A 19,601-nucleotide genomic window follows, 5' to 3' on the forward strand; every position below is an offset into this window, starting at 1 on the left:
CTTTTAGAACAAGGAATTATTTCTCCTGTGTTACATCCGCCTTCCCCCTTCTTCACTGTAAGAAAATTGTAAGAGAAGTGACAAGACAAATTAGTCAGAGCTGCTTACACACAATGCTCTTGTTGAGTGATAACAAGAATCACTACAGGCACTGAAGGAAAAGTTCCCGCATTCTGCCAACAAGAAAGGTTTCACTGTGGTTAAGCAGCTGAAACAAGACTGATAGTCTCCAGGAGAGCAAGGCTTCAGACGACTAGCAGCAGAAGAGAAGAGAAACCCAACTTCTGCCAAGCTTAGAGCCAGCCCTCTCCTTCTTCTCCACAGGTGAATTGTGTGGATGTCTGCAGGAAGAAAGCAATGGAGGTACTTGGAGGGGAAAACTCAGAAAACAGAAGCCTCCCTGGCAGACACAAGTAAAGGTCCAGACCAAAGATGGCAGGGTGGGATGCCACCACATCACAAACCCCCTGACCCTTCTGGCCCAGCGAATAACTACAGTAATTTCCAAGGAGCTTCTGAAGACGGGGCCCCAAACAAGGCTGACACACTTGTGTAATGGAGGAACAGTGCAAACCGTGTTGGTGCAGTTATTTTCAGCTCCACATACACATATCTCACAGTCATGTTATAAGAAAACAACTCTACATAAATCAGGTGTCACAGGCTGTCCATTAAAAGGAGAGCACTGACTTTCCTTACAGAAAATAGGATGTATTAATGACTAGAACTGGGGGAAACCCAACAAGACCTCTCCTGTGTAGCTAACTGACTTCTCAGGAGTCACTAAAGTTCAGAAAGAGACCTCAGGCTTATCTGGAGCCAATTCTGACACTCCCCATTACTGCAAGACAAAGATGGTGTTCAAAATACCTCAGCGGGCACCTGCCCTTGCTGCAACTGAAGCAGTGTTTGCAAATAAAAGATGTGAAACTTCAGGTATTGGTTCTCTCCCTTCAAACACAAAGGAATCTTGGGCTTTTCTCTCTTCGAGCTTCTCCTCCTGCAAAGCCAGGGCTAGAGCTTTGTTGTTGGCTTGGATGCTCTGCAGTGGCACAGGCCCGCTGGCTGCAGAACCGCCCATTGTCACGCATGGGAAATTAAAAAGAAAGAGGACCGGGCAAATTGTGACACAGGCAACCAAAGCATCGAACTTGTGTTGCTGGTGCTTGCAGAGGAGGGCTCGTAGGCCTTCCTCAGCCCTGTTCATTTCTTGCTTCTCTCTTCTGTTCGTTCTTTCAGTGTGGCCTGACTCCTTCTGAATAGCTTTCGCAAGGACTTGGCCATCTCCTACCTTCACAAATAACAGAGGCAAAGAAGTCACCTGCAACGGCCACGGCAGGGAACCGGGGAGCATCTGCCAAGTCACCAGGAGCTGCAGGGAGGCTCCGGGGAGGGCTCTGCGAGCCCCGGCCGGCCGCACCGCCGTGCCCTGCCCTGCCTCAGGGCCCTGCCAGGCGTCCTGGCCACGGCGGGGCCTACACTGGCCCCTCACCAGCCAGGGCTTCAACCGCCTGCAGCTACTGCGGGGCCCGGAGCTGCCACAGGGCACCTCACCCCTCCGCCCGCAAGGCTCGGGGTGTGTGCGGGGATTATATTGTTGGTGTTTCTGCTGCTCAGCCTGACTGGCCTCACCGATGTAGCTTTTATGGGGCACTAAACCAACAGCTTGCAGTTAATGGTCTCCTGGTTTTCGGCAGGAAACGTGGGGTGAAGATCTTTCTGGCACCCAAGATGAGGCTGTGGAGATTCACGGTCTCAGTGGAGTGTGGTGGAAAAGGCTGTGACCACATTAGGTACCCCAGAGGCTACTTTTTGGCACCTAATGTCCCACAAAGGACAAATCAGGAAAATGTAGTTTCTCTTTACCTTTTTGGTGCTGCTTTCACCGAATCTTTCCACCCAGCCCCAACAAGACCCCTGCAAACTTGAAGGAGGAACAAACTGTGCTGGGTGTTAAAAATCATGCCCTCAATAAAAATACTGGTATTCTGCCAGGTTACAATTATATCTATGTCCACTTCCTAAACTTTTCACAGGCAGCAATGGGGCATAAACCCTGCATGCAAGAGGCACTAACATCCTTCTCTGTCCCCTTGCAAGCATCTCTAAAATTATCTGATTAAGATAATTGAACTCATGTTTTTTTCTCAACCAAAGCCCAGTTGGGCTGACCAAAACTAATGACTTTCCCTATAAGCTTTCTGTAATTACAGCTAACGTTGTTTTTCATTTGGCCGACAAGCAATTAGTGGTCTCCAGCAGTGCTGGTAAGGTCATGTAGCCACTATTCACTTGCTTGTCACAGATACACTGGTTCTGATTAAATGAACTGTACCTTGAGTAAAAAAAAAGAGCTTTCCTTAGTGCTATCTAAGTGTCAATCATTATTACTTACAATTTTTTTTTTCATGCCTATACTTGTTACAAGACAAAGTAACCTCTTGTCTTCTTTTTTTTTCTTGTTACTGCTTCTCATGGTACCTCCCAGGTCATCTCAACAATTTCAGGAACACTTTTGAGATATTTCTCTAGATAATTTTTTGTTTGCAAATGTCTAAATTCCAGTCCCCACCGATTCCTGCAAGCAGAAATTGGATGCTTTTCTCCAGCCAGTGAACAGCCCTTAAGCACAGGCCCCCCTGAAGGGACAACAGAGATTAACGAAGGACCTCCGGAGCGTGCAGTCAGGTCACAGGATGCTGAAATGGAAGATGACAGCGGTCTGGTTGAAATGGCTGATGTTCAGGGGGACACAGGGAGGCCTGGGGGTGGTGAGCAACAGTGGACGCTTCTCTCCTACGATGGTGCCTCCTCAGCAAGTCTCATCATGCCTGAGGTCATACAATGCTATCTATTTATTTCACAGCATGGCCCTGAAATTGAAGACTTTTCTGATTGCTTTGGACTTTAGTGAGATCACGCTGGTCTATCTCTATTTGGAGGTCATTCTCTTGTGGGGGATAGAAAGATAAATTCCATTACTGAATTACGTAGACATTACCCTAGTAAAGGCAAAAGCACTGGAATCATATTCCTTATTCAACCTTGTATAGTCAAGTCAGAATCCTGGTGTGATCGGTAAGTCTTAAATTCCCTTATGAATGACCCTTTTTTAACAAATTATGCCTAGGAAGTAAACCAAAACTTTCTTTCTGGGAAGCTTAGGGAAACTTTCTGCATTTTCAGTGTTAAGGTAGAGCACATGAATTGAGCATCCCATCTGCTGCGCATGTTTTGCCTGAGTGATAGGAGAACAGAACATACTTTGGTTTTGTTTCTGTACCACAGAAAGAGACCACAGCAAGACACTGACAGAGAAAGGGAGAAGGATGACACCAGAAGGGAAATGACTGCTGCCTGCACCCCTAGAGGAGGAAGAATTCACTTGACCAGTGTATGGACTCTTTAGGAGTAAATCAGTAAATGCATGTAAACAAGCATTTTGCTTCTCAAGGTTTTATTCCACCAACTAACTATGATTGCTTAAGACTGCTGGGGGGGAGGTGTGAGGGGGTGGGAAATGTTAAAAAGGTGGCCAATAAGCCTGCTGTGCTGCTAGCTGAATTTTTTTCAGTTTATTAAACGTCGAGGGCCAAACTTTGAACAGGCAGTTACTAAAGCAGCACGAGCCATACGGGAGGACTGTTTTTAAACTTCAGTGTACCCTGCTAGTAGACAGAACTTTTATACATTCTAAGTAGTTTGCAACATTAACTTGCATCATAACTAATAAAATCACAGCTTAAAAAACAAAGTCACTCTGTAATTTTCAAACAAATGGCAGATATTATATGGTGATTACAAAAATTTTGTTGAGTTGCATGATTCTGAAATAGTTTTATAAGGAAAACTTAATAATGGGACAGGCTTGATAATCATGTTGGTTTATTTACTGCTTTTGCTTTTTGTTTTTATTTGGATCTGTCCCACTTACATGAAAGGAGTTCACAAGAGTTTAGTGAAACATTATTCTTACTTCTGGTAAGCGTTGTTTTGGAAAAAGATTAAAGGTTTGCAATTAATTCTTCCTAGGGCTGTTCCCTCTTAACTCTTTCAACTGCCTTAAGAGTCATATTGGATCACATAATCCAGTGTTATTCAGTTAGTCTACGCGCTGGGAATCTCACATTTGCGTATTTTGTTGAATTTGCTTTGATTTTCTGGTAGCCAGAATTGGGGAAGCTCTACAACTAAAATGGCTACATTAACAGAACTCTGTAATAAACAACTTTAAAAACTACTAAAAATCTTAATCTTCAGAAAGGATGTACTGATGCTTTACCTGTGCTCCAGAAAAAGTTTTGCAGTAGGCTAGCAACTTTGAGTTAGTAACTGCTTATCTGACTGTCATGGTTTAATACTGAAATCACAGTTTTCCCTGTGCCATAAAATGGCTGGCTTCGAGGGGGTGGTTTAGAAGACATGAACTAGAAGAAGATGTGCTCCCCGCCACATGCCAAATAAGGTTTTAGCAGAGTTTTGTCATGTGAACACTCTCAAAACCCCTGAAGTATCCCTTTACCTTCACAATACACACCATTAAGAGCAATTAATCAAGATCCTGGTAGTTTCTTCTGAACAAGTACACAGCAGAATGCAGAGTGTTAACAGCACGGATCTATGTGATCACCAAACTACAGTCGTCTCCTATTTAATCTAGGCCTAGGGAGATCTGCTACTTACAGGGAGGTTTCTCAACAGAGAAGGCATTTTCTTTTCCGAGTCCAAGAGGCACCCAAACTGAAAGAGACCAAAAGCTTCAGTTTTGAACTGTCAGGATGGCTGTTCTTTGGAAAGCAGGTCTGGTACAAGCAGGAGTACTAACCCTCTGGATTGCAATGGTCCTGAAACCTGCCTTGCTTTGAGAAATACTCCTGAAGGGTAGCAATTAGCAACAGAAAAGCATCTGATATGAGTCCAAAGGAATGATTCCTCTCATATCAAATGTTGGGCTCCTGCTGGCCTCAGGGAAAGTCCAACACAGGGGCAGTGCCACTTCAAATACTTCAGAATTGCCACTGCAGGTGCTGCTCATTTCCCACTTGTGATGCGCCAGCTTGAAAAGAGTGGAAGTTCCTAATAACATTCACTGTCCATCAAGAATAGGGTACAGACAAAACCAACACCATTCCAGAAAGCACCTTCCTCCTTGTACTGCCCCCCTCCTCCGTGGCAGTACCGTCAAACAGCAGCAGACCAGGATAAGTAGTCAGAAAAAAAATTCAAACTCACTATTTCAAAGCCCAAAAGATACTTTTGAAGAATATGGAGATCAGAATTTACTATTCTGCAAAAATTTTGCTCTGGTCTGTTGGTATCTCAGTATTTAAAAGAAAACACAAAACATCTGGTTTTGGTCAGTAAAGTGTCCATTTAATAAACTCCTTAGCCACATTTCCCACCCCTTCCTCCCACCTGAAAATTTCAATTCACACTTAAGCAGCAGATGACATATAATTTGATGGTGTACAACAGAAGTTTTTAAATCTGCACTCTTAATACTAAGAGTATCAGGGGCTAGTATTTGACAAAATTACCTAGAACTCAGATGTGCCCATGCAAAAAAGCAGATTTTTATATACAGTCCCTATTTTTTTTCTTATAAATTTAAATATTTTACAAAAATGTATTTTCAAAATGTATAAAGTTTAGTGAATACCCCAAATGTATCTTAAAATAAAATGTTATCTGATTTCAAAGGTTATTTCAACAATGAAGTCTAAATTGCACCAGATAAAAGGCACTTGTGCTGTGTGATGTCTTGAGCAAATATATGTTAGTTTATAATACAGTAATACAGTGTCTTCTTGAATTCATGCAGTTGTCTCCGAGCATCAAGCATCATTAAAGCAGCCAAAAGAGATCGTGAGTAAACTTGATTCCACAGTTGTAAAAACATTTTCTATCGCTAAGTCGAACATACAGCATTGTGCTCCAGCTCTGACTCTAGAATCAAACACTACAGGAAAACTGCTGTCATTCACATGGAAATTCAAACTACATTTCATTCTCTCATAAGTTACAAAAAGAAGTATGCCATTTAATTATGAAACTAAAACACCAATGAACAACTCTGTGTTCAAATAGTTTGTGCCAATGAAAGTCTGTATTTTAAAACCAAGCTAGGGGCTAATTATTCAAGGAGCAGTGCATCATATTTTCAATTTCCACTTCACTGTTGAGATAAAAGCGCAGTCCTATTTGCCTTCATCTTCTCCAGCCTTTTCATTAAGTGGCTATTGGTCATCTCCATCTCTTCTATCTTATCCAGTGCTGTTCTTAACTATAAAAGGAAAACAAAAGTTATGATCACTTTAAGTTTACTCAGGCCTTCTGCTGTTTTTAAGCTCTGACAGAGGAAATTAAATCAGGAATACAAATATTACACGCTTTGTAAGAGTGCCACATAAGACACAACACTTTCATTGCTGCAGTCAAATGAACTGGAATTCAATTGTTAAAAAAAACAAAAATTGGGAAGCAACTGAAACATGAAACATGTACTCATTCCAAAAGAACTAGGTGCCAGCAACTTCCTATTACATGCTGTTTAAAGACAGAGTCCTCTCCACTATCGTCACTTGCTGATGGATATACGTTCCCGGGGGTAGCAGGCATCACACTAGTCATGCAGCAGCTCTTACACAAGCATGATCCCAGCTCCCTGTGAGGTGCATGCTGGAAACCTCCCAGGCTGGCACTTGACACAGGGAGCATTTGGCTCCCCAGTAATTTTTATGGAAGGATTAGTTTAAAATAGTACAAGTTACCTCATTTAGAAGAAAATACAACTTTAGACCCTTCCTTTCAAGGAAGTACTGCACTGAATTGTAATTAGTATTACTTTTATGTGCTACAGTTTTCTGAATGCAACACTGATAGACTCAGAGGTCTCCTCCAAAAACACTTCAAAGCTGTAACCCGAAGATTACAAAAAAACAGAGCTTGGAGGCAAAAGACAGAGCAGTTCAAGACTGAAAGGAGCATACAGCTCAAAAGGAAATCAAGTCAATTACCTCTCGCTGAAGCTTCCTCTTTTCAGCTTTGAGTTCATCTTCTACTTTTTCTGCATTTTCTGCTGCATTTTTATACCTTGCAACCTGCCCCTCAAGCCGTCCAATCTGCAAACCCAAACGACAAAAGGAATGATTACTCAGGTGTTCCACCAGCTGTTCTTTCCTTTCTGAAATGCCACTGTAGGCATCCTGTGAATTATCCATAGTATCTCCCTCTGGAAAGAGTAGGTTTAACTGTGTTAGCAGCAGCCATAATTGCAAAGAGGGCTTTTAAAAGAACTAATAAAACGGTAAAATAAGTTGTGGGCAGAAACTTGGAATACCCTTCATTGCCTGTCCCTCCCTAGCAAAGGTCACAGGAAATGTTAGAGAATGCAATGTAGCACAGGACACAGCTGAGAAGATACAGGAGATTGAAGAATTAAAGAGAGAGAGGAGTTGGAAAAAGAAAAATCAAGATTTGGGGAACACATGGGATTAAAAACAAAAGTTGGAAAGTTGAAAAGCAGAGACCATATGAAGAGGTGCAAAGTAGAAAGGAGACTAACTGTTAGCAGGACATGATGCAAGAGGTCTTGAGCTGAGGCACAGAGCTCAGCAGTAAAGAGGGGGCTCGAGACAAACCCTGGTTGCAGCCTGCAGGTGTTAAAGCCCACTTGCTGGATTGTTATATTTATAGCTCCCTGTTACCCCCCCATCCATAGGATGGGCTAGTAGCCTGTTGCTGTGCAAAAGAACAGCTATGCATCTCTGATCCAAACTATAATCCTTCATGTGATTTTTAGGTGATCTACAGAGGTGCTGAACTATAATACCATATTTTTGACTTACAATAACAAAGCATAAGTCAGCGTGAGATACATATATATGTACATCTATAAAAACAAACTCTTGAATTTCAGAGAGTAAATTACGTACCTCCTACAGTCTATACAACTTTCTTACAAGCAATTAAGCTACATAAACTGATTTTCTTGAACTAATAGCATCAGTTCCTCTTTATATTCTGCCATACATTCACATCTTGGTAAATTATTTTATCTTAAGGTTAGACTATGCACAGGTATTGAATTGCAGGAAATATGAAAAAATACAAATGTAGTGCCATTCCGTGCAAAATGAAGAACAATAAATCAAATGAGAAATGTTTTCATAGTTGCAGAGCAAGTGTAATGATAACAATAAATATGAAGACAGACACACTTACATTTTGTTCCAAGGTAGTTATATCTTGTTCAGCTTTTGAAAGCTTAAATTTGTATTCACTAATTTGTCTGTTGGCATCTCCTAGACAAAAATTGACATGAATGTATTACTTAAAGCAACTCTCTAAACTGGCAGTTTCCTTTCAAATTAAAATTCATTAAAAAGACCATTTTATTGAGAAGCCCATATACAGGATTATATGAGGTAAATGTTCTTTCAGAAATATTTTTTGAGAATATGAAAAGGACATAATTTTCCTGTTATTTAGAGAACATAATTACTGTCTCTGTAAGAGTGTGCATTAAGTCTCAGATATATAAATGAGATACCTTTTAAAACAAACTCATCTCTCGAAAAAAAAAGAATCAACACAAGAGCCAAAACGCACTGCAAAACAGGTGAAATCACAATAGACATACTACCAGCAGCATTCAGCATAGACGTATGTAGTAACATTTGAATGAGGAGCACAAGGCTTGAACCTGCCTGACAAACTCCCAAGGAGCTCTGCAAATTATTTTGGTGTTATATTTTAGCCCTGACATTGCCAATGCTCTGTTCATGTCCATTGCCACAAGCATATTAAAAGACAATCCATCAAATGAGTAAAGTTTTCAGCTGAAGGAATAGCTGCCTTGAAATGGAAAGTAGCTTAGTGCTTCTATGAAGCAACACTGAATAGTGTTAAACTTTAATAATTTTTCATGTTTTGCTTCAAAGAATAACAGTATTTTAGATTAAGTTTCTGTATCAAAAATTCAACAAAATAAAAAAAATCAGGTATAATATATTAACAAAGTATCTCAGCTGATATTCTGTATTCTAAAAATCAAAATTGTTCAGTAGTGGCACCCAATTTAGGCAAGGTCATCAACTGAAAAATAACTTCTCAGAATGTTGTTGTTCAGCACCGAAAGAAGCAGATTTTTAAGCTATTCTGCATTGAGAAATTTCTTGCAAGGAGATATACCACAAAAAACTAGCTGCTCAACTATATATTCATTCACAATACTACTACTGCACAACAATGTAGGACAAGGAGTTGGAGGTCTGCTTCCCCTCCCCAGTAAGAATACTTTTGAACAGTAACCATATACCTACTCTGCATTTCTATTAGCTGCAAGTCAGAACCATTCTCTAAGCCTATGATATCTGGATTCATGCCATCACTTTTAGAATATTTCTGTCGTTCTTCTTCCAACTGCATCTTCAGTTTTCTAACCTGAAAAAGAAGTGTTCTTTTGTGAAAAACACGCTCCCAGAAGTTCAGTAGTCGTGTATCTAAACATTCCATAGGAAAAAGGCAAAGCAGTCCTGAGATGCCCCTGGCTGAGATGGTTCCGTAAGCGGGAGTCGCAGAGCCGTGCAGGGGAGGCAGGGCAGGCAGGGCAGGCAGGGCAGGCAGGGCAGGCAGGCCCTGAGGCCTGTGGCTGCAGCCCCCCATCCCCATCGCTGGGCGAGTGCCCTCTGCCTGTCAATGCACAACCCAAACCCACCCGTTCGGTCAGTGCTGTGGGGATCTCTGCGCAATGCAGGGGCACCCAGTAACTCTAACACAGCTGCCCTTCCAGAGGGGGAGGCAGCAATAAACTCCATTTATGTATTTCTTCTACTGTATACCGTTTACACTTTAAACATGTATGAAGATAATGAACAATATCCTGGTGAGTTTACAGAAAGAATAATCCACAGCTTTTTTTGGGGTCTTCTCTTTTACTCCACCTGGAAGCCATGGTCCTAGGCAAGCCTGTAGTGCACACTAGTCTTAAATGGTTCTGGTTTATGCTACAGCAGCTGTCTTGGGATTTTTCCAGTAGTCAGGGAACAGATTCCTCAGCTATGTCCTCTGTGTCTGGAGTTTATGAAAGAAATGGGAGCTACTTTTTTGCCTCTCTTATCAAAATATTGCCCTACAGATTAGCGGTATGGGAGTTATACTTGCAAAACTCGCATTCATGGTATAAATCGAGTATTTTAACAGTGATTTTTACAATTATATGGTGATGAATATACATATACATCTTTATATACCTATATTTAACAGCTTTGATTCAATACTAAAAGAATTTACTTGCATTCTAAACCAAGTACCTGTAATAAAGTTAAGGTATGTTTCCAGCAAAAACAAATATGACAACACCATTTGCAACGTGCTCAACTAGAAGCACAAAAACTATGGTATTCCTAACAATTCTTCAATAGCTATATGGTTTTTTAAGTCCTCTCTTCTCAATACTGAACTGTATTAAAATACAACTAGAATCATAGAATGGTTTGGATTGGAAGGGACCTTAAAGATCACCCAGTTCCCACCGCCCTGCCATGGGCAGGGACACCTTCCACTAGCCCAGGTTGCCCAAAGCCCCGTCCAACCTGGCCTTGAACCCCTCCGGGGAGGGGGCAGCCACAGCTGCTCTGGGAAACCTGTGCCAGTGTCTCACCACTCTCACAGAGAAGAATTTCTTCCTTCTATCTAATCTAAATCTGCCCTCTTTCAGTTTAAAACCATTACCCCTCATCCTATCACTACACCCCCGATACAGAGTCCCTCCCCATCTTTCCTGTAGCCCCTTTAAGTACTGGGAGGCTGCTCTAAGGTCTCCCCAAAGCCTTCTCTTCTCCAGGCTGAACAACCCCAACTCTCTCAGCCTGTCCTCACAGAGGGGTGCTCCAGCCCTCTGGTCATCTTCGTGGCCTCCTCCAGGCCCGCTCAAACAGGTCCATGTGCTTCTGATGTTGGGGGCCCCAGAGCAGCACTGCAGGTGGGGTCTCACCAGAGCAGAGGACTACTTTGATAATACTACTTCTCTATCTGAGAAACTGAAATGATCAAAGAAATACTACCACTTAGCAATTTGGAAGAATGTTTATGAGAATGTCATTTTACTGACTTTAGTATTTCCGCATAAGACAAAATAAAGAACAACATTAAGTACGTGCACTAATAACAGAGTCAGCAGCAAGTTAGATTTCAGCTAACCAGTTAGTGAGTTAGTGAAATAAGGGTTCTTTACCAACCGATATCAAAGTCACATGGACAAGGACCCTAGTGAGAGGAGCTGATAACTTTTGCTAGCCAGGCAGGTAAGAAGTTGAGTATTGTATTTTGCTTTAGTGCTTATGTACTTGATTAAGCACCTTTGGTGCTTAATATTTGTTTGTTGCTAATATATTAGTACTCTGCAAAAGGATACACAAAGGTCTATTTCTGAAAAGAATAGCTTATTTTACCTGGGACAATAATTCCTCCTTTTCTCCAGCCAGTTTTCGTAGCCGGACATCTAAAAACAAAGAACCAAATTAAAACCAGAGAAACCAGTAACTAACAACATATTTTTTTATAAATTTTTGTTCATTTTCAAATCAAATGCTCTTCAAACTTAAATCTAGTAGCCCTGGGAACATAAAACTTTAGTATCTTACTTATAACAACACACCAGCCTTCAGTTAATAGCAGAAAAAAGGGAAAGATATTTCATTCACGCTGTTTGTTAGTACAACAATTTTAAAAGCAAGACCTCTGAGTTTAGTATTTCTTCAAAGTAAATTAACTGAGGATTTTTTTAAAATAATAAACCACAGTTTTGTCCCAGTATCTACAACAGCCATTACCAACAAAATTTTCTTCTGATTATATACTCTTCCCCATCTTATTCTTAGACTGCTATCTCTTCAAGGAAAGCACTAAGCTTCCCCATATGTTTAGAAAGTTTGTAGAAAGTGTTCTCAAACCACAAAAAAGTACTTTGGAAATGACCCACAGGAATGTTGCAATATCTCTAATCATTCAGAAGACCAGTAGTGGCTACAAAACAGTCTGTCAAGCAACACTGTGCTAAGATTAGAGTAGCTCCCTTAGAAATCATAACTTTGACAGTGACAAAGCATAAAGACATCTGTATTTCATTATGATTGAGCCACAGCAGAAACATGAATCAAGTTTAATCTGTTGAAACAAAAGCATGTAAATATTATATATTATGTACAAATATAATGCAAGTCTATAGAGATGTTTCTTTCCATGTTAACTAACAGAATTTTACAGTGGACTGACTATGCGTACAATAACTTGTGTGACCTAAGGATAAAGGCAAGTTAAAATAAAAGTCCCCCAAACCTCTATCTTTCTGTTGTCTATGTAATTTTATGAATGTTTTTAAAAGTATTTTTTTCTAATGAATGTGATGAAAGACTGCACTTGCTTTACCCTAGCAAAGGCAGAAGTATTTCAAGGAAGGGGAAAGTGTACACAATGCATTATTTTCTATAATGGAAGTTCTTTCATTTGTTATAAATACTTTTAAAGAATTTTTTTAATGAAACACAATGGAAAACATACTAATCCAAAAGACTGCACTTTTAGACAAGATATTTTCTGACAGTAATAAAACAGAAGTGGGACCAAGAGATCTAATCAGTTACAAACATCCAAGCACATACTAATTTTTTTTTTACTCAAAAGATACATCTGCCTTTTTACTGAGCAATCCTGAAAGCTGTGTAAGCGTGTATTCCAGAAGCATCTTTCTGTGGCTGTATATCACAACCCACTGTGAACAGGAGCAAAACGAAGACTTCAAACACTCTATACAGTAAGTTAGAATATATTTACCTAGTGGTCCTTCTCCTGCAGATTCCAAGACCTGAGCAGCTTCCTGTGATACAACTGTTATTGCACCAACCACTGATTCATGGTTTACATCACCGTTTGGCGTGCCATCTGGAATTATAACTAATCCATGTTTCTAAAAATACAAAAGAAAAAAAACTACTCATATAAGAGCAGTGCTAAAATATAATTGGCCAGAAAAGTTTAAAAAAAAAAACTTTTTCAAGGTGACTGAAACAATGAAACGCATCATTAATCCTACCCTAAGGTCAGGTTTTGAGACTGCACAGGAATAGTAACCATTGTTCCTTTTTTTCATTAACCTTGATTTCATGCCCCATTCCTGGATTTCTGTTACTGTAAGGTAACTACTACCAACATACCTCTCCTCTCTTCATTGTTTCCTTCAGGTCAGCCAACTCCTCTCTGAGCTCATCTCGTTCATTCTTAATGCAGTCAAAGTAATCTTTCTGTCTTTCTAGGGCCTGGGTTCAGGCAGATAGCAAGAAAAAGAATGGCACAGAGAAAAAGCATATGACAGATAGCAGAGAGATTTTCTACAAGTACATAGAAAGAGCTCAATAAAAGTAAAGAAATTAAAAGGGGTATTTAATATCTATATATAAACGTACATCTCTGATAACTACCTTTTACAAGTCACATATCTAGCCTCAGCACTGTGTGTTTGTCATGACAATTTTTTCCCAGGAAAGTCTTAGTAGATTCTAGAATAGATTTTCTATTTAGTGGATTCTGGTTTTGGTAGATTTTGATAAACTAAATTGAATACCAAAAGGTAAGTGATTCTTCTTAATACAGGCATTCTGTGGCCAGGAATAAAATTTACCGGAACTCAATTGGCAAAGATCCTAAAACATTACATTAATTGAACTAATTTCTCTACCTTTTATAGGATATAGAAGTCTTACCTAATAAAAGACCTTGGGTACATAAGCCTGTCATCCACTTATAAATACTAGTTTATTTACTACTTGCCTAAGTATTACAACTACCCTTTACTAAAACCAAAGCAATCATATTTAGAGGACAAAAAAGGGCAACAAACACTAGCAGCACTATTTTTGCATAAAAAAAGGATTGCAGCTAAAAGCACAACATGGACATGGACATAGGTTTGCCTACCTAGCCTGGAGCTGTGTCACCTGGCAGTTAACCAGACACTTTCACTTGACCGGGCAGCATCCCCAGTATTCCATTCAAATTCAATACTGCATGCATTACAAATAATCCTGACCATACAGCAACTGCAAAAGTGTACACACATTTTGCCAAGAAAATTACCCAGCTAAATCTTATGTCACGCATGAATGTTTAGGAATGGACTGATATCAAGAAAGAAATGAAGGTGTATACCTTTGTAATGTAATTGCCCCACATAACAATTGCAGTATGCTGAATTTTAATAATTATCTAGAATCTGTATATTAGAGCAATGTTTTAATCACTCAATTTCAACAGAAAAAAATAAGAAGTGCTGTTGCACTTGATTTATTAGTATGTAAATGTAACATTTAAAGTACAGGTAATTCAACATGTGTAAAAGTATTAGCTGTCACATCCTAGATTAAGAATTCAAAAGATGTCCTTTTATTCCTAACACATACTAGATCTCTAACTACATTATAAAAGTGTGAAGAACCTTAATCATTACATCTTTTTGTGTTCCACTTAGATACATACACTTTTGCTATTACATGAAGGATAGAGGCAGAGGGGGAAGTGAGCTCACCCAACTGAGAGAATGGACGCAGACACGTTGCAGACACAGACCCTGTGTGCTTGGCAGTGCCCTGTGATGCTGCTGACCTTCCCAAAACAGCTTTTCTATCCTCCCCACTGCATCCCCCTCCATGCATAAGTGTTGGAAATCAGAAAATTTTGATGGGGAAGGAAATGAAACTGATATAACCATATATCTCTACCTATGGAGAGATTAGTAATCGTGTTGCAAGACTGTAGTAAAACTGCTAGTGTTTCTATGTGCAGGGATATGACAGATGACAGGGATTTTGTACTAAATCTACTTCTGCAATTCTTCTATTGAGGCAGTGGCCAGAAATCAGGACAACTAAGCTCTGCAGGCACATTTTAACAAACCAGTATGAATAAAATCTGATCATTTAGCAGAAAGCAGTTGTGTCTGGGGTCCTATTTTCTAAATATTCCAAAAACCTTCATGAAATCTATACCAAACTCAGACATGCCATTGCTAATTTCAAACTGGCAGTGCATGTACAATTTGGAGCCACCAAACAGTAAAATAACTGTATATTTCAGGAATATAATCTGGAAGTTATAATTCAGTGTCCTCAAACTGATCTAATTTAAGACCAAATACAATCGCAAATTTCAATCACTTTTTTGAAACAGGACAGTATAAGAAGGCAGGTCTAAAACAAACTCATGCTGTCTCTGTTCTTCTTGCCTCCATTTCTTCCTCTGAGGAGCATCAGTCCTGTGTACACTGTAAAACTAGGTTACAATTCTAGTTATAAGCCACTCCTTTGTGAAGCTTTCTCAGAGACTTCTGAAGCTGGAATAGAGTAAAAACTAGAAAAGCTACTCAGTACTGGGGAGAAAGACTCAAACTGGGAGCTAGGAAAAGTATGTAAATGCTTTTAGATAACAGAAGTGAGAAAGAAAAGACAGCAGCATTTTTACATTTTAAGAACTAAGAGATTTCAATTCCAAGATGGTAAAAAAATCAAAACTAGAAAAAAAGTCCAGTTACGGTGTTTAGAAGAACACAGAAACTGGCAGGAAAATTTTGGCTAAAGGAAAAAATATGTCTTTCTTGTCAATCTGGCTGGCAGCTATTTCTCTGAACCTTAAACAAATGATATGCTCTGTACTGACTCTGGCAACGTATTTGAAAGAGAAAAAAGTGCTTGCACAAAAAAATAATTGCACAAATTGAGACAGTCCAGTACACAATGGTGCAGAGTAAGCATGGAAAGAATACGGTTAAACATAAAAAAAAAACCCTTCAGAAGAATGCTCAGAACAAAACTTTGAAATGTTGTAGTATTATTTTATGGTGGAAGAGAAGATTGCAATATGCATTGAAGGACTGAAACACAAAATAAATATGGATTGAAAAAAGACAGTATAACAGGGCTTTTCTTAACTGGGCACCATCAGCTAAAAGATAACTTTTCAAAGTGACCTGAACTCCAGCAAATACAGCAATTTTCAAAGGAATCTGAGTATGTCAAAATCTGTGGTAAAATTCAGTCAGAGAGAAATGACCCTAGAGTTACTAAGGGGCAGACAATTCCTTTCTAAAGACTTTCCAGTTAACTCCCTCTCACCACCTGGCAATCTACTTGTGGCCCAGAACAGCCACAACTTCAGAGCCATGTAGTTATCACCAAGGATCAGGCTGACTCACAGTTTTACCACTTCTGTGCTGCCCAGAAGCAAAGCTGACAAACCCTGCCTGACCTACGTTGGCTGCATAGTGAATATCAACACAGTTCTTTCTGTACCACCTTCCTTCCTATACAGGAGCCCTACGGATGCTCCCCAAAAGGTCCCACACAACCTTTTTTTGATTTCAACTCTCAATTCCAATAGTTGGTAACTCTGGTATTTCGTGTGTGGTACCACAAAATCAGCTTGGTTCAGTGTTGCATCCAAGCTAACCGGCCCTAGAAGGATCAGAAGTGCAATACAGGAATGTGAAAGTTGGCTGCAGAAGTCAATTCCAGATCATATTTTTTAGCTCTAGGTATGCCAATGCAAGCACGATCTACAAATACTCACTGAGGCTTCTCTACATTTTGACCCTTAGCTCCTGCAGCTTTCTAGCTTTTCCATTATTCGGGGTATTTTGTCTCTCTTATCCCAGGTAGTGTAAAGCAAACTCTTACGCAAATTGTAAAGATGTCAACGGATGCAGGAGTCAAACGGTGAGCAGGCTTTGAACTGTTCCAAGTTTTGAAAACTATATTTGCCTCTAAGGAGATTAAAAACTTCAAAAATAACTTCAAATCTGTATAAAATTATATTATTGCCATGTCCCTATGGATCAATATATGGACTCAGGCGATGTTTACCTTTGTTAAGAATAAGGAAATGATGACTTTTTCGAGCCCTAAATACAGGTAAAAAATATTTGGTAAAAAATTATAAAATTGTATGCATAACAGTTTATTATGTTATAGATTTAATTAGGATTTTCATCATTATGCAAGTAAAGATGAAGTGGAGGTCATTTTCTAAAAAAGAAAGAATATAAAATGTTTTAAAATTTTAAATTGGGAGCAGCCTTCATTTCTTTGGAGTACACAGCATTCCTTGGGGTGTGAGGGGCATCCACCTACTTCTAAAATGAAAAAACACCTTTCCCCCATATTTGATTCATACCCCTATTTTTTTATCTTTCCAATTAACTGTCTCCTGGAGATCAAACACCTCTTTGGTTATGGAGTCTATATTCTGCTGCATGCGTTGATTCTCCTGTAGTGAATAGGATGAGGGAAGAATAAAAGAGGAAAGAGAAGTAAGGAAATGGAAAAAAACCACATTCAAATAGATAAAGGAAATTAAGTAATAAAAGTCAACCAAAGAGTTTATGAGCATGAAGTTAAAGAAAAAGGGTGCAACTTAACATAATATATTCCTTATGAATTCATGCAACAGAACGGTAATTAGTTTTATTCAATCAATGTTGATGGGAGAATTTAGTGCAGCTAGAGCTACTTTTCTTTAGTAACAGTTCCCACTGCAGACTGGGGATAACATCTCTTCTATAGGAAAATAATTACCCTGTCATAATTTCCAGATACCGTCAAGTCCCATCTGGAAGTGAACACTAATGTTAGCAAGTGGTTTTATTAATGTTCTACAAAAATCAAAAAACCTTGAAAGTACAAAGAAGGAAGTTTGAATCAAGCACCCAGGAAGTGAAACACAGCTGCTGACTGCTTTCTGGTACTATCAAGCGTGGTCCTGTTTTTTATCTAACACTGCATTTTGCTGCTTTCCCTGCAAACGTAACTAAGATTCTTTGCTATGCTCATATAATTATATATGAAGATGACATAAGAATTTTTAGGGCTAGAGACAATTTTTTTCCCTCCTAATGAGTGAACTTGATTTTACATCTGAAAAAAGACAATGTCTTTGTGCAAAAAGCTAAATGGCTTCAGCTAGATTTTCTTTTAATAGATGGAGAAGTTACTCAAATAAATGGTAAATATGGGTCAAATCTTTGAAGGGACTGCATGCCTTTGGAGAATATTCAACACATAGGCTACATTCCACCAAAGCGAACACTCCAGACAAATCCTGTATATCCAATGATTCACATACTTAAAAAAAACCAAACCCAAGAACCAAAGTATAAAGTTGTTTATTTTTTAATTCACAGTGAAGTCAAAGAAAAACTAGAGCAAGTGACAGAGCTACAACCAGAATTTGCTAAGGTTTTTTTGCTCGTCAGCACTAGTCTGCTGCAAAATGCTGCTACTTAAGCTAATCTTATTCCTCTTCTTCTGTTAGTAAGTCAGATCAACTCCAGTTTATGAAGCATATTATTTTCTCAATAGTCTTTTCAGAAGTCTTTTTGAGTTATTGTGCTACTACTACTACCTGGAGAGCACAAGCACTTAGTGGGGAAAGACAGTGAAATGCAATATTATATAGCTTTTGAAAAATCAGGTAGTGGAAACTTTGGCCTATACACTTAAAGACCATCAATTTTTACTGAAACCAAAAGGTGGTGGGAAAATGACGTATTAATTGAACCACAGCTTCCAGTGCTAGAACTAAAATCAATGGGAAATGGATACCAATATACTGTTGACAATATGTATCTTTGTGGACCATTTTAAAATGAAGACTGATAATTTTCATTTTAATTTTTCATCTTCATTTTAACTGTAATTCATTCCCAATGTGCCCTGGAATTTTAGGGCACATTGTTTCCAGAAGAGCAGGGCGAGGGGGGGGGAAGAGCAGGGCGAGGGGGAGGGTGGGGGGAAAGAGCAGGGTGAGGCAGGGGGGAAAGAGCAGGGCCAGGGGGGAAGAACAGGGCGAAGGGGGCGAGGAGGAAGAGAGCACACCATACACCCAGCAACATGATTATGACCCAATACCATGCTGACCAGTGTTGCTTTATTTATGCTTGACTGGTAAGCAAACATTCACTACTGCAAGCTTCAGTGGCTGATGCTCAAAGACACCAAAAATAACTGAAATGGAAACTTTTGGGAAAAGAAAAAAATACCCTTTGGTATTATCCATGCATCAGGACTTCTGGCTACACAAAAAGATTCTGGCCATACAAACATTAGTTCTGCCCTCACAAGGAGGAAAAGATACAAGGAACATTCATGAGAGAACCATGATCCTCACAGCAATTCAGGATTTTACAAGATGTAACACATTTGAGAACCTTGCAGAGACATTTTCAATTTTATAAATTTGGAGAGATTGATAGCTTAAATTCTAGCCACTAACACAAGATAAATTCTTCCTTAAAAATCCAAGATAATATTTAAGCTAATTTTGTGTATGATGGCTGTTCCCATTCAAATCTTATACCACATTTATTTGCACAAGTGGTATCACACCCTATCTCATATGAACATACCTCTATCAATTCATCTCTCTGTCGAAGGCCCTCTTTAAGTTCATCCAGCTTATGCTGCAGAACACTGCACGTGTGTTTCTGTCTTTCCAATTCCTATATTAAATAAATTAATTATTTATTTTGGGTTTGACACTCATTATCAACAAAGTTT

General features: G+C 39.3%; 1 protein-coding gene across 14 annotated transcripts in view; it reads right to left on the reverse strand.

Moving 5' to 3' along the window:
* Positions 1-5,351: 5,351 nt before the first annotated feature.
* Positions 5,352-19,601, reverse strand: part of LRRFIP2 (LRR binding FLII interacting protein 2) — a 59,742-nt gene continuing 45,492 nt past the window's right edge. For 8 of the 14 annotated variants that reach the window (XM_074843835.1, XM_074843810.1, XM_074843826.1 and 5 more), the window contains 9 exons: positions 19,451-19,543; positions 17,221-17,313; positions 13,215-13,316; positions 12,835-12,967; positions 11,454-11,503; positions 9,324-9,444; positions 8,224-8,303; positions 7,017-7,121; positions 5,352-6,283 (listed from right to left, as the gene is read on the reverse strand). In XM_074843835.1, the coding sequence (XP_074699936.1) occupies positions 6,173-6,283; positions 7,017-7,121; positions 8,224-8,303; positions 9,324-9,444; positions 11,454-11,503; positions 12,835-12,967; positions 13,215-13,316; positions 17,221-17,313; positions 19,451-19,543 (888 nt within the window). In that variant the 3' untranslated portion in view covers positions 5,352-6,172. The remainder of the gene's footprint in view (positions 6,284-7,016; positions 7,122-8,223; positions 8,304-9,323; positions 9,445-11,453; positions 11,504-12,834; positions 12,968-13,214; positions 13,317-17,220; positions 17,314-19,450; positions 19,544-19,601) is intronic. The other 6 variants (XM_074843860.1, XM_074843851.1, XM_074843905.1 and 3 more) reach the window with 2 other exon arrangements.

This window comes from Strix aluco, chromosome 1 (assembly GCF_031877795.1).
Source record: "Strix aluco isolate bStrAlu1 chromosome 1, bStrAlu1.hap1, whole genome shotgun sequence".
Taxonomy (NCBI): Eukaryota; Metazoa; Chordata; class Aves; order Strigiformes; family Strigidae; genus Strix; species Strix aluco.